At 36.3% G+C, this 15,834-nt stretch overlaps 3 protein-coding genes across 4 annotated transcripts; 1 reads left to right on the top strand and 2 right to left on the bottom strand.

Annotated features, from left to right (window-relative positions):
• Positions 1-1,543: 1,543 nt before the first annotated feature.
• LOC110623307 (transcriptional regulatory protein AlgP-like) lies at positions 1,544-3,535 on the bottom strand. Its single transcript, XM_021768223.1, has 5 exons — positions 3,373-3,535; positions 2,088-2,754; positions 1,927-1,980; positions 1,781-1,859; positions 1,544-1,702 (listed from the first exon to the last, which is right to left on the bottom strand). The coding sequence occupies exons 1-5, from the start codon at positions 3,533-3,535 to the stop codon at positions 1,544-1,546; spliced, it is 1,122 nt and encodes a 373-aa protein (XP_021623915.1).
• A 1,459-nt stretch (positions 3,536-4,994) lies between these two features.
• Positions 4,995-6,222, top strand: LOC110623745 (protein LURP-one-related 5). The gene is made up of 2 exons (XM_021768764.2): positions 4,995-5,552; positions 5,637-6,222. The coding sequence occupies exons 1-2, from the start codon at positions 5,133-5,135 to the stop codon at positions 6,033-6,035; spliced, it is 819 nt and encodes a 272-aa protein (XP_021624456.1). The 5' UTR covers positions 4,995-5,132; the 3' UTR covers positions 6,036-6,222.
• A 606-nt stretch (positions 6,223-6,828) lies between these two features.
• LOC110623432 (ethanolamine-phosphate cytidylyltransferase) lies at positions 6,829-13,256 on the bottom strand. Of its 2 annotated transcripts, none has more exons than XM_043960241.1 (8): positions 12,473-13,256; positions 12,188-12,375; positions 11,877-11,948; positions 10,112-10,179; positions 8,639-8,759; positions 7,682-7,747; positions 7,417-7,576; positions 6,829-7,270 (listed from the first exon to the last, which is right to left on the bottom strand). In XM_043960241.1, exons 1-8 carry the CDS (start codon positions 13,014-13,016, stop codon positions 7,263-7,265), a joined length of 1,227 nt encoding a protein of 408 aa, XP_043816176.1. In that variant the 5' UTR covers positions 13,017-13,256; the 3' UTR covers positions 6,829-7,262. The 2 variants fall into 2 exon arrangements, with proteins under 2 accessions (XP_043816176.1, XP_021624066.1); XM_021768374.2 differs by having other exon boundaries at positions 7,454-7,576.
• Positions 13,257-15,834: the final 2,578 nt, after the last annotated feature.

Below are 15,834 nucleotides of genomic sequence, written 5' to 3'. Positions count from 1 at the left end.
CAATACCAGACAGAAAACAAAACCCAGGAGACAGGCTCTTTATGCAAAAAAGGTACATAATTTTGTTTGCTTTGATTACATGTAAATCGTACGCACGGGCTCGCAATTATTAATGAATTAGCAAGATAAAAAACAAGAATGCATTGGTAAAATCAGAAAAACTCACGGGAAAGAAGTCTAGTCGAAAGGTCAGCCCATATTAACTCAAATAAAGAAAGATTGGTAACAGGGCTAATTAGCCCAATGTAGTTGAATTCTGTGGAAGGTTAAGTAAACATGTGGCTGGAAAGCTTTATCTTTAAGGTAAATCCAGCCTGGAAAATGGCGCTTACAGATAGAGAAAATAGATTAATTCTTTGGTAAATTAAGCAGCTCAGTTCAATTAGAAAGACAGAAAAAAGCAAAAATAATCCAAGTATAATCACGAACGAAAGCCAGATATCATTAAACAAAAGGAAAGTAAGTTACAATTTCATCTAGTCATTTATAACTATAGGGGGAAAAATTGTCCGTAAAGGACTTACATTGCTAATTACAGCGCCCTCCTGCTCTGACTCCCAGGTGCCCACGAAGGGCACTACTTCCCCTCCTTGGGGCCCAGCATCTTCCCCTTGAGGCCTGGCATCATCTTCTGCAGACTGGCTGTCCTCTTGCTCGTCTTCCCCCCTAGCTCGGCATCCTCTTCCAGAGGTCCAGTGGCAGCGCGAGAAGTTCCTTTGGGAAGAGAGTTATCATCCTCCCCATAGACCACCTCCTCGCCGTCTGAATCCACTTCTGGGGCTCAGAGTTGACCTAATGGGGTAGAGGGAGCAGCCCTAGCTTCTCTCAGGCCTCGATTAAACCCGGATGCGAACATGCGGAAGCCCCTGCTCCATATTTCGTGCTTCAGCTTATTTGAAGCTTTGAAGTCCACAAGTCGTGCCTTACAAGCCTCCTCTATCCTGGCTTTCAGCTCGGGGGAATCCTTATAGCGTTGGAGACGATCTTCACAGGCCTGCTCGATCTCAGTCTTCAACTCTGAAGAGTTCTTATATTCCTGTAAATGTCTCTGGCAGGCCTGATCGATCTCTGCTTTCAGCTCTGCAGACCCCTTGTATTCCTGCAGGCGCTCATCACACGCCAACTGGACTCTGTCTTCAGCATGCTTGGCATCCTCGAGCAGGGCTGAGCACCTCTTTTTTAGGCCCTCGACTTCCTGGCAGAGATACTGGTTTTGAAGTTTGGATGCCTCTACTGCCAGAGTCAGGTCTTTAACATTGCCATCACGCTTGCCCAGCTCCTGCTCAAGCACAACTATCCGAGCCAAGGCCTCATCTCTTTGGGCCATAACGGTGTTATAGCGAGCCTGAACCCCCTCACAATCTGCCTTTAGCGATTCATGCTGATGCCAGGCCTCATCCCTCTGGCTCACAGCCTCGCCCCTTTCCTGCCGGATCTCCTCCAAGGAGGACAGCTGCTTTAAAACCTCGTCGCGATGAATCTCCGCCATAGTTGTCCTCTCATCAGCCCTTTTGAGGGCTCCTTGGGTGTAGGATAGCTTCGCCTATAGGGACTTCGCATGCTCCCGGACCGCCGCAAGATTACCCCGGACATCACTGGTGGCAGCCAGATTCTCTTCGAGGCGAGCCTCTTCGATCCGGTGATCCACAGAGTCTCGGAGAGACTGGTCACGGGCATCCACCTCCATGAAGAGACCCGTCACCTAGCACGAAGAAAAACTGTTAAGATGAGGAGATAATGGGAATCAAAATGCAAACAAAAGTCAAGAAGAACAACCTACCATAAGAAGCATCTCCCTGATTATATCTCCAAGCTCCCCTCGAGTCCGAGATCGGAACGCTACTTGCTCTCTAGTAGAACTGGCCAAAAGACCAGTGAGAGCAAGCAAGCGAGGGTTTGAAACCTCGGTGGCCCCGCCGAACATACGCTCCCTCAGTATCTCTGCGACAACGTTTGCCGGGGACTGATGAGTAATGTCCTCTGCGTTTAAGATATCATTGTCGGGAGCAGAGAGCAAGGGCACCACTGGGGTCTTCTCCTTCTCAAAAGGAGGCAGAGTCGGGGCAGGCTGCCTAGGAGCTCAAGACCTCTTGGGGGCAGGAGCTGCAGCAGGAGCATCAGATGGAAGGGCTCGCTTGCTAGCGACCCCTCTAGGGGCAACAACATCACCGACAGTAGCCTCCTGAGGACGAGAAGCAGCAGAGGCTGATCCGGACCTGACCTCGCCTTTTGAAATGACCCCACCAGTAGGCCCTGCTTCTTCCTCCACGGCGGGAGCAACCTCGCTCGCCAAGGCAACTGCGCCTCCATCCCTGGACACCACACCCTCAGTGGGGACAGCCTCAGCACTCTTTGGGGGAGCATCCGTGGTAGCAAGAGTGACCTCGGCCCCTGTAGGTAGCACGACCCCACGTTGTTCCCTGGTCACGGCGAGCTCTGATGAGGTTAGAACGGAAGACTGTCTGGACTGGGAAGCTGCAGGAGGTCGAGAAGCAGCCCGGGGTTTGTTGCAACCGGAAGGCTTGGAAGCCCTCGAGTGTGGGCCTTTGGAGCTCGGCCTAGAAGCCAGTGAAGGGGCTAGAGCTGGGGCAGCAGGTCGGCCTGCCGACCTAGAGGAAATGACCTGGGCCACCTCCTGAGTAGCCTCGCCCATCGAACGCCCAGCTCGGAAGGCATCTAAGGCGGCGTTCATGCTCTCCTGAGATAAGGTAAAGTTCTTCGGGGGCTTGATCTTGTCCATAGGAGCGTCAGAAGCTGCAAAAACCCAAAACCAAAATGAATTAGAAAGACACTCAAGGAAAATCACAAAGAAAAGCAAAACAGCTAAAAGAAGCAAAATACCCGCTTTCCGGCAGTCTTGGAGACTGGACACAAACATACACTTTTCGACGTCATACTTCTGATCAACAGAAGTCAGTTGAAGATAGCCGACCTGTTCAGAAAGGCTCAGCTGGGGCAGGTCGTTGCAGCCCAGAGGAACATTCTCCCAGGAGAGCTCCACCACCCAGGATAACCCGGAGTCCTTCTTCAACTCCACCACCGTGAATCCCTCTACCCAACCTTTTATCGAGTCCTTGTGACCCGAAAAAATAGACAGCCCCCCGCGAGGGGCAAAATAGTAAAAACACTGGCTTGCCCTAACGAGCCGGAAGAAGGTGACGAACAGACGCGTTGTGGGCGTTAACCCCCAGCTCAAACAAACTGACTCGAAGGAACACATGAATAGGATGGAGTTGGGAGCTAGCATTCGGGGGGTTATCCCGAAATACCAGAAGACCTCGACGAAAAAAGGGGAGAAGGGAAAAGTTAAACCATACTCCCGTTGTTTAACAAAGAAGACCAGACTGAGGTTTTTCTGGGGGTCTATTAAACCGGAAGGAGGAGGATCGGGAAGGACGATCCTCTCGTTGCGATAAGGAGCTCGAATGTGGTAAAGGGGAGTATCCAGATACTCCCGTGAAAAGAAATTTTTTAGGGTGAATGGAGTGATACTGGACTCTTGGTTAACAACGTCGGAAAGCTTTGGACCATGCATGGAAAATGAGAAGCGTACCTTGAAAACGATGGGGGCAGGGGGACAGAGCTAGCGATACGCGCAGAGAGCAGAAAAGAGCAAAAGTTTAGGGGAAGACTGAGAGAATCCGAAATTTGAAACAGTAAAGAGAAGAAGAGAGAATAAGAGATGTTTTAAGGGAAGCAGTCCTCGGGTCGCGCGGTCATAATGATTCTCAATATTTACTCCTCATCATTCATGTAATAACTGATGAGAAGGTAAAGGGGCAATTGATGACCACTATGCTTCACCACCCCGGTATAGGGCCTAACCCATGATAGCGACCCTGATCCAAAGGTCATGGGGCCTCTTCAACGGGTCGGCCTGGACCACCCAGCCTTGAGGTCGGACCTCTCGTGGGCCTCAGTCCTTTCACACTAAGCTCGGCCCTGAAACGTGACAGGAGAAAGGACGGCAGGCCCAGTCACCTCGTAGCCCTATCTTGACGCGCGTCGGGGGAAATTAAATGGCCGCCTGGCGTGGAGAGGGCGTCTAACGCTTTCGTACGTACGGACCCATATGACAGAGACATGTGACATTGTAGCTGAGAGGCCGTTAGGCATCACTAACGGATAAAAGGAAAGGAATAAAGGGAAGAGAGCACCTTCCCCTCACTTAAGCTGACCCAACCATTGTGAACCCTATTTTTCTGGATCTCAGTTCATCACTATATATTTTCATATTTATATATTATATATTTCAAAGAAAAAATTCCTATTAAAAAATTAAATTAAAGAAAAAATTCCTATTAAAAAATTAAATTAATCAGGCATTGATTAAATAAAAATGTACAATTTAGTGTCTGTGGTATAAAAACAATTGATTAATTGATTCTCTAATTTTAAAAATATAATTAAATAATTTTGAAATTAATTAATGATTTGATTTTGAAAAGTATATTAAAATATTTTTAATATTTTAAAATTTTATTAATTTATTTTTTAATTTTAACCATTAAATTTTAATATTTAATTTTTATAATATTGAAAAACCAATTAGTTTGCCCATTTTTATAAAAATATATATTAATTAGTTTTTCTATATTAAAAATATTTGTACATTAAAAATATTTATACTTTTCTATAATATTTAACTGTTAAAATTAATGGAGAAAAGCTATAATTAATATATTTTTTAAAATTTTAAAGATATTAATGTATTTTTTAAAATTGATAGACTGATTAATGAGTCTTTTTATATTATAAGAATCAAATAGTGATTTTCTCTTAATTAAATTGATATTTTAATTAATCAGATATCATAGTATAAGCACAGGTGTTAAGAGGATAAAACCCACTAAACCTTAAAAAATGGCATTAACCAAAGAAAGGTAAACAAGCTTTTTATACGGCATAGTATTTTATTACAAGGGCAACCCACGATTTCGAGAAAAATGAGGGGTTGGAACTTGGAGGATGTAATAAGGTCAGCGATGGTGGCACAAATTAAGACAGGGACCTACGTAAAGTGTTTATGTTAGCCACTGAGCTTCACATCCAACCCCAGACAAGGCTCTCTTTCCCCGCACGTACAACAAACTCTTGAGTTTCTAATTCTCTCTTTCTATATATAAAAATACATGGTAGCCAGAACAAAGCCAACCCTTATTTTTAACCCTCTGATTGATGATAATATCGCCAACCCACAAGCTCTATTCCAAGAAAATCAACTTCTCCTCAAGAATTTCTCCACAATAATAGATTTCGATTCCGCCATGTCCAAGATTCATCCTGCGGAGAAGCGATGCAGCAGCGAAGATGATCTGTTCTTGAAAGATGGTGATGGTTTTCAACATGAACGTCGTCGTAATCCGTGTACGTTAACTGTGTGGAAGAGATCTAGCATGACTTTCCAAGGAACTGATGGATTCACTGTGTTTGATACTCATGGAAGATTGGTGTTTCGAGTCGACAATTATTCTAGGAAGAATCGATATGCAGGAGGTGGTCTTATTCTCATGGACGGAGTTGGCAATGCTTTGCTCACACTGAAACCTCAGGTACGTACGTAAGCTTTGTAATATCTTTAAACGATGTTGGAAATGCATTTTTTGAGATCAATAAGTTACTGATTCTGTGATCAGATGATGAGCATGCATTTCCAATGGAATGCATACAGAGGAGAAGATGTATATGAAGAGAATCCAAAGATGAAGGTGTTCTCAATGAGGAGCACATCGGTGTTTTACAACACTAGCAAAGACGTAGCAGAGATTTTCATTGGAGGGCTAACAAAACAAGGTCAGATGGCAGATTTTAAGATCGAGGGATCATTCAGGACACGAGATTGTAAGATCAAAGCTCCCAATGGCGAGGTGGTGGCAAAGATGGCTAGGAAAAGAGTGAACACTACGATTTTGCTGAGTGATGATGTGTTTAGCCTGGTTGTACAACCTGGGTTTGATGCTCAATTGATCATGGCCTTTGTAATTGTATTGGATCGCATTTGCAATAAGCCTTTTGCTCCTCTTTTATGTTCTTAGATTCATTGTTGTATAAACAATTACCAGAGTAAACGTACATATTATTTCTCATTCACACAAATTTACACTTGGTTGTTAGGGGAGTTTTCCCTATTGAATGTTGCAATTTCTTGTATTTGTGCTTGATTTCCATCGACATCAGAGATCCAGATGCTACCAATGAGAAATCACGATTTTCCCTTGTTAATTCTTTTTATTATTATTATTTGCGAAATTCCCATGTTATTTATCTAATTAGTTGAATAAATTGTCTTAAAAGTGGGTTTGACAGACTCTCGCCCAATGAGAACTTGGAGTTGACGGGCTGAACCAATGTTTTGCTCAAATCCTGCTACCAACCAAATAGCCTATCTAAGATCCGTGTGAACTTCACCGCGAATATCGATTTCGAAACTCGAACAGGGAAGTCCAAGGCATGGAACCAGAATTGACCTTTCAGGATTTTCTTTAATTTTTAATTTTAATAAAATCCAGACCTTAATTTAAAAATAGTATTTTAGAAAAATAAAAAAGACCATTGTAACGAAAAACTGAACAAATCAATTTCAACCTGGCTTTTAATCAATTCTGATAAATTTCTTTTTCGATTTGAACCTTTTAAATTTCCAGGTCAATTTTAATTATACTAGGGCACATCCGAAGCGTCGTGTATCATGTTGTCCAAAGGGCCCCTTCAGAAATGTCGAAGTTCACACTTGACTTCACACATTACTTCGAGGGAAACGAGAAAGTATTTAGCAGGGTCGGAATATGAATCAATAGTAAAATTTCACCATAGTTAATACTCGAGGAATAATAGTAAAATTCTCCATTATTGATACTGAATAAATAATGTCGTATCCATGGAGATGACGTAATTGGATGAATGCTCAACTGCTGATGCTCTTGCTACTCATACATGTCTTTCCTAACAAACCCACATTTTCAATTCCTCAATTTCGCTATCAGTGCCTTGGATCCAATTCCAAGAGCAGTGTAAGAACCAAAAAAGGTAGAAATACAAATAAAAATTACCTATCAAGACTAGCTCAGCAACAGCATGTGACCTTAACAATCAGGTTGCAACTAAATCACAACCAGTTAAGAGTCACATGTAATGTTAGTACAAGTTATTAATAATAATAAAAGCAATCACCTACTGTCAAGTGTGATCTGATCTCGGCTCAATCCCCTGATACATAAGTCTTATCTTCATAATACCTTTTCTCACTTTCTGCCTTCTTCTCATTACGTTTCTGCATAGAGATTAAAGAGGACATTTTATATCAGATTTAACCAACAAAACAGTAGTAAATAATCCATTTTATAATTGGCATAGATCATTTTAGGTATTTCTTATGCTTTATCCATTTCATAATTGGCATAGCTCATATTAGTTTACCCACTATTTTTACATAAGATAGAATCCCGAAGTAAACCTGGTACGCTTCATGATTTGCTACGATCCTCCTAATTATTGTGGAAGTTGTAATATCCAGAGGGCTTTCCAAGACCTCGAAGATACCCATACTAATTGGAACAGCATATGGATTGCTTTGTTCCTGTACAAGATCAAATGATATGTCAGACAAAGAAATGCATGTTTCAACTCCACAATTGGTCCATAATGTAAATTCATCAACAATAGCCAAGTATTTGAAATTTACCTTCTCATATTCAATGTTTTCCGCTACTGTTCCATGTACTACTAAAGAGATGTTAAAGGTTGTTATCTGCAACCACCAAAAAATAGACCAGTCAGAAACATTTTCGGGAAAAAAAATTATGCATCCAGTTATTCACCTAAAATTAGAGCAAAAGAAAAAAGTTGATTAACAAAAAACCATGACTAGTACCATCAAATATAACAACCAGGAAAAAAAGGAGCATCAGAATTCTAATGTCTCGCATCTCAACAACTCTACACTAAAATTTTTTGCTTCCAGATGATTCACCTAGACATAATGACCAAATAATCTGAGCAAATCAGACTGTTTTTGGAAGGACAAAAGACAATAGCAAGTGGTCTGCATCTCTATCAATACAAACAGAGAGAGAGAGAGAGAGAGGGAGAGAGGAAAACTGTTTCCACATGATTCGCCAATCAATCATCCCCAGATGCTCTGAGCACTTGTAAAAGTTCCATGAGGCAATACCAGATTGCAAAGAAAAAACACAAGCACAGATCCACTTCAAAAATCACATTGATTTATTAGTTAGGAATTTATAAGTACTATACACAATAAACCTCTTGATTGTTTTGATTAAAGTAATTTTTGCTTTGAAGGTGGACTTGCAACGTTTTGGCCATAAAAATTTCAAAGCACTCAAAATTAATTTTGAACTTCATCATGTAGAAGGCTGCTTTTCCAAAAAGCAAGGGCAGACAAACTTTGACGCATCTAAAAAGCAATTCCAGATGGATAGACTTCTATACTTCTAGTTCTCTTAAAAATATGGGGAAGCAATTGGTTCATTTATTGAAGTATCTATGAGTCCAATGATCCAGGATGAAATCCTGCTGATGCAATTTTTTTTCAAGGGTAGGTGGGGGAGGACAACATAGAAAAAGGGAAAAGAAGAAAAAAAATCTAGAGCCACAATAGATTAAATGACATACTAACCATGTCTTTAGAAACTTCACTTGGAGCACCAATTATCACCTCATCCACATACCGACAAGCCAAAACACTTAAACTTCTTTCATGAAGATTCATAATAGGGCGATGTGCACCTCTTTTAGCACTGCAAAACAAAATTTATACATTACTCAACTAACTGTGGCTTCATCATTGACAGATGTCAATTTTGATTACTATCAATTGTGATTAATAAAATGTTTAAAAAAGTATAAATAATACTAACAAGAATGAATAAATAAATAAATATTAGAGACGGCACTTAAAATAAACAACCATCTAAGTGGAAGTTCTTATAAGCTGTCGAAGCAAGAGGCCATCTTATCGTCCTAAGACTCTGTGTATATACCTGTGATTCAAGGAACCATATGGTTTTGAAAGGAGAATTTTCAACAGTATCATGGAAATTAGAGATTACTTCCTCAAAAGTTTCTACACCCTTCCAGGTTTAATCTCCACAATATAGAACTTGACAAGCACATCAAAATCAACTATGTTAAATAAATGATAAACTCAGTCACAGGGAAAAAAGCTTCAAATCAAAGTTAACGTGATCAATCATCATTCTTAAGAAAGATGCCACTTATGTCTTCAACTCAGAAAGGTGAAAAACAGTTGCACAAGCCCAGAAAGGAATCAAGAGTCCAATAGCCAAAAAAAGCAAGGTGTTGATTGAAACTTAAAACATGCTAGTTACCAAAACAGAAGTCAAACTTCCTGGAACTGGACCCAAATGCATCACAAACAGACATGTGCAGGGAAAGATTCAATAAAAAATAGTTCAAAAAATAAAGCACAATGATTGACAGATAAATGCGCAGGGAAAAACATGAGAGATTTGACCAATCATCCAAGAGGCGCATTTATAAAATGTCCTATAATACATAAATGAGGGCTATGGATTAATAGTCTGAACCATGGATATATTGGCCCACACTTAAATTTAACATGTGCTATTATGATAGCGCTATGCTATTTTAGAAGAGAAGATGAAAATGCAGGAACCACAAAAAAAAATCAACCAGCACCAGCTTTGAGGAACTGAATGACTTGGAAAGCAGCACCAGAGTATACCAAATCCACAACTATGATATCAGATTCAGCTTTCATTTCAATCATAAGCTGGGATCCCATAAGATTTCTCAAAATTGTTGGACTGGTATATGAATCACAGATGGTTTCTGAACATAGAGAACTGTTTTCACCATCTACTCAACCCATGACAGGCATTCCTCATACAAGGATCTGGACGCTTAAAGGACCCTCAAAAGTCTCCTCAAAGAAACACTATAACTTATCAATATCATATCGCAAGAAGATATAAGCCTAGAATACCGAACTCATAACACGCACCTCAGCTGATGTATGACGTGCAAAACAAATGCATCTATTGCAATGTTGCAGAAGTAGAAAATATGAGTTAAGAAGATAACACAATATAAGAAGGGATCATGATACCTGACAGTCTGATCATTGTGTATTCCAACAAGAAGAAAATCACCAAGCCCTCGAGCAACCCTCAGGATCTGAGCAGTAAAGAGTTATTAGTAAACACACGAGGTCTACACCAACTACTGCAGCTTAATAAAGCTTTAATCTAAACATTAAAATAACTACATGAATGGTTGGCACCGATCTGTGAAAACAACCCTTCTCTTCCTATTTCTATCAATTTCTTTTCAGGTCTTCCCTTGTTCTATTGCTTTATAAGCTGCTGGTACTAGGCATAATTCACTGTTTTAGGTCCACTAGAAATATATCCCAATCCTCTATCATCATTCCATTTGCAAGTTTTGAGTTGGCAGATCCAACAACAAACCAAAAATGTTTACTTTCCCTCTTTTCCTCAATTTTTGCCACTCTTCCTCTTCCTTTTCACAAACAAAACTTTACTCTAAATCTTCTAATGTCACACATCTACCATGACATCCGCATCATGCTGCACATGCTTTTCGACATATTACACACCCATTAGTCAACATTAGGCACCATAAATTGCACAACCATTGAAATGCACTCTTCCATTTCATCTAACATCTCCAAATTTTGGTAGTAAAATTTTTATCTACATCACCCTGCATTATGAATGGTCGAATCTTATACATCAGGTCATAATATTGATCTTTTTATGGATCTGTAACTGATCCTTTTAGCTACTCCATCTCCATCCTTCAAGTTCCTATTGTGATTAACTTGCATCCGATATAGTTGTTTTAGTTCTGTATAATAGAAGAGTTGAAAATATCTCTCAATAAATCTAAGTTATCCTCCCTCGTGATGATTACAACATGAAACTTCACCTTTTAATAATTCTCTCAGTTTACCAAAATCCAGCAAAACAAAGGTAAGGACACTCATCTACCCTTCCACTTCTCTTATACTAGTTATTGGTTCTAAGGGTACTCAACCATCTCTCCTTCAGTCCTACTATTCTGATGCTAGTTAGCAGCCCACGACATCCATGCACAGAGTACAAACATAACATTCAGCCAGTCCCGCCAGACAGCATTTAGAGGGACTCGATATGGGAGATTGTTAAGTGCAAGGAGAAAACAATCCACGGGATTCAAAAGTAAACTAAAATAACTGTTAATGACTGTTGAAATAACAGAAACAAGCTGAAATATACTAAAGAAGTTCAGCAGTAATGACAAATTAGTTAAATAATGTTATATTTTGATGTCATAACTTTTCCTGAACCATACCACCCAAAATTTGAGATTCAAAATTTCCAACTTACACGAGGAAAAAACTATTGTATTTAAATAACAGCAAAATACACCGACAAATTGTAAAATACCCAAAATAAAATTAGAAATTATGAAAAGAACTCAAAGTAGTTTTCTAAAATAATGACTTGAAAAGCTAAATGACCCCAATTCCATAAGTCAATTTGTTGGATAAAACGGATTTTCCCCAAATCTAGGCAATCAAGCCCACACAACAAATGTGGCAAACAAAATGAACCAAACACATAACCCGATTGTCTTCTCTAACCAATATATTACACAAGTGTCCATCCACAAATGACAAAAATTTCTGTGATGGAATAGTAAGCACAAAGTAGCTTAATGCTCAAAGCAAGAATAAAGAAAATGCAAAGCGTCTTAATCAGCCACAAACAAAAACGGATTCTCGGTCCTAGCTGGCACCAACGCCAGGGAGAACCATTTAAAATTTTTTTTTTAAAAAAAGAAGCAAAAAGCTTATTCATACAGTATACCTCAACATGTCCAGCATGAAAAAGATCAAAAGCGCCGTCGATATAAACTATGCGAGCATCAGGACCTGGCCCCTGCAAACCACAGAGTGTACAAGTTCCAATTGAGAAATGACACGATCGAGCTCAAACAGCGTTTGCCGATGCAGAAATCAGTATGAAGGTCAAAACCCACAAGGAAATCCTACTTGATATCACTTGTCTAATTAAGAGGATAAAAATCAAGTGCAGCAGTAGATGGTTTAAGAGAAAATTCATTGGATATAGGTAACAAAAAACAAGAACAAAACAAGAATTACAGTACTAGTGCATACCTTGCCATTCGAAAATTGAACAATTCTACGAGAAGTAGGAAGAAAATGAGAAACGCGAGTACCGGCTCCAGTTCCAGATCCACGGTCTTCAAATTTCGGGCTATGACCATGGCTGAACTGCCTTTGTAGAGATGAGTGATTGTGACTATCACTAATTGATCTCTCTCGCGTACAAAGTAACATTCGACCTGTTAATTTCAGGTCATTAGTTCATCAAATATTTCACTAATGATTCAAATCAGTCACATAATGTCGTAGACAATACAAACAAATGAAAAACAATACCAACTATATCAGTGCTTGAAACTCCTTCGGTGCGCTTAATCTGCTTGTAGCGGCCAGCTTTCTTAGCAAGGGCATAGGCATCAGTTCCATCGGGAAGAACACAGGGGTCATCCCCGTGGATTATATAATCGATATTGTACTCTTCGAACAGCTTCTTCATGAAATCTTCGGTGATTGCATATGGCGCGTCCGGAATCACCTCATCCACCCACTTGACGGCCTTAACCATAATCATTCTCTCGTGAAGAGGAGTAACAGGAGGACCTTTGTTCGCTATGATTTCAGCGTCGCTAACGACGCCCACCACCAATTCATCCCCCAGAGCACGCGCTTGCCGTAGAGCGTTACAGTGGCCGTAGTGCATCATGTCGAAGCAGCCGTCCATGTAAACACGTACCTTCTTCTTCTTCCTCCTCATTCTCCTCCACTGATCCAAATCACCGCCTTTCAAATACAAGCCTAACAGACAAACTCCCACCGCTACCCCCAGCCACGTGGCCACCATCTTTGCCTTCTCCGATTGGCTGCTACCATCGGAAGCCATTGCTTGAGAAATTCAAAAATAGGCACAAAACAAAAAATGGAATTCCCAAATGCTACTTTAAAACTCCGAAATGCAAATTACTTTAAAGACTTCTCCCACCCAGCCAAAGAGATTTGCCTTCAGCTTCACACCTGTCGCCTTCTTTAGCTTTTTCTTCCCCTTTTCTTTCTCTCTCCCAAGGCGGTTTAGGGCTTCACTTTCGTATGTCGGTATCTGAGAATTGAAATGTATGCTTCAGAATTTTCGTGTACTAGTTCATTTTGAAACGTATCATTATTATTTATATATAAATTTAAGTTTTCCTTTTACATAATTATTATTTTACTAATTAATAATACTAAACAATATACTGTAATAAAAAATTAATGTAATGCTTTAAATTAAAAAAATAAAATATCAGTAGTAATAATAATACTATAAATTATTTAAATATTAACACTTAAATAATGGTATTTGATGGGTTTGATTTTACATAGAAATAAATTTAAATTAAATTAGTTTTATTTAATTTAATTTAATTTAATCAATCAAATTTTTAATAAATTTTTTATTTTTTTATATATTATTTTTAATATTTTAAAATTTAATTAAAATATTTTAATTTTAATTATAATATAATTCTTTATATTATTAAAAATAATATATTATAATTATTAATTGATTCATTTTGATTTTATTATTTTTAAAATTAAATTGAATTAAAATAATTGAAATTTAAAAATAAAAATTAAATTAAATTAAAAAATTAAACTGTAATTTTTAAATTAATTTATTTTTTTGAAATTTATATTAGTTATTTTTATATTTTAATATTAAAATTTTTAGTGTTAGTTGGGAGACTTTTCAAAAACATAATTAACTTTTATTCACGTGATGTTACGTATAACTAAATAAACGATGGCCATGTAACTAAATAAACAATAGCCACCTGACACAAAGTCGCTTTGTTTTAATTTTATTGTATTATTAATTTTAAAAATAAAATTTAAATTAATTTTTGATATCTGGTTATATTATAAATAAAATCATTGATGTTGGATTATTATAAATAACATATGCTCCTTCAGTTTTTTTTGTATGTTTTAAGGATTCTTTTTAAATAATTAATATTTATAGAATAATTAATATTTTATTAAATATTTTTTGTTTATTTATTAAAAAAATTTTAAAATTTTAATGAATTAAATATCTATAAATTTAAATTTAATTCATTTATTAAATAAATTTAAACTGAATATTTATTGATCCAAATTTTAAATAATTTTCCAAGTCTTAAAATATATATATATATATATATGAAAATAATAAAAACAGAGCAGTGGAGATCATTGATATCTTCAAGAGAATCATTCAAATTGCACATGAAGCTTCGAGCAGAAGATGACGTATGTAATGCAATTTCGATTGGAAAGAAATAAAGAAAAAGAAGGTGACGTATGAAATACCCGTCTTCAGAGGTTGAATTGTCAGAAGATAATCTGAAAATATATATTTATACAAAAATATATAAATTTAATTTAAAATATTTTTTATAACTTTTTATTTTTTTATTTTTATTTTTATTTTTTTAACAGCATTAAATACAATACAGGACTGCTAAAACAGCTCAACAGAAAATGAAAACCATGACATCTATTGCTTCTTTAAGTATAACTACGCCATTGTATCAGTCTATTTATTTATCCGTCGAGAAATAGATATCAAACGGGTAGATCTGTATCAGCCCATTAGCTTTCCTCTTTCAATTTATTATTTATGATTTTTAGTATAAATATATTAATTTTTTTTTAAAAAAATAAAATATATAAATATAATTGATATCTAACATATATATTTATTTATATAAAATTATTTATTTTCAAATTTAATATTTTAAAATTGAAATTTACTAAAATTATAAATAAATTAAATTACCAATTAACTATTTAAGACTCGCCTCATACATGGAAATGAATTTGGATGGAGCCAATTCCTATTGAGGTTTAGGGTTATGAATACAACTAATTGAAATTAATTATAATATATATATATATTAAATTTTTAATAAATTATATTTAACTGTAATATTTTATACATAAAATGATTAATAAAAATATATATTAATTATATTTATAAATTTAATTTGATAATAAGTAAATCTGAATTAGAAATCTCAATTTTATTTTTTCAATCTTTAATTTAAAAAAAATATATATATATATATATATATTAATTTATATATTAATAAAATAAATATAAAAAATTAATTTATTATAAAAAAATAATAATAATTAAAAATAATTTTTAAAATATAATTATTTTTTAATGCACATATATCAATTTTTATTGCATAATAATTAATATTATAATTAATTTAATTATTATTTATAATAATTTATCTATATATTATTAATTTTTATTTTTTATTAATGTAAATTTTTTAATTTAAAAAATAAAAATTAATAAATGTTTAAAAAGTAATATAACTTAAATAAAAATAAAATTAAAATAATTACCGAAAGATAACTATAGAGTTAACATAAAATGTAACTGACATCAACTATTTAAAAGTGTATTAGCTACAAAATAAATTTAACAGTTAGATCAAACAACCGTTGAATTTATTCAGCCAGACTTTGGACATTACAAAGCACTGGCAGGCCAACAACCAGATTGAATCACTCAAAAAAAAAAATTTTATTAATTAAAAAATATAAAATGATAAATTAATTAATGAGTTCAAATTTTAACCATATAACAATAATAGAGTAAAAAAATAATTTCATAAAATAATAAATTTTGTTAATATAATTTTAAATTTGTAATTGTTAATATGAAA

Source organism: Manihot esculenta, chromosome 9 (genome assembly GCF_001659605.2).
Source record: "Manihot esculenta cultivar AM560-2 chromosome 9, M.esculenta_v8, whole genome shotgun sequence".
Lineage (NCBI taxonomy): Eukaryota > Viridiplantae > Streptophyta > Magnoliopsida > Malpighiales > Euphorbiaceae > Manihot > Manihot esculenta.
This window is presented reverse-complemented; position numbering and strand designations above follow the sequence as displayed.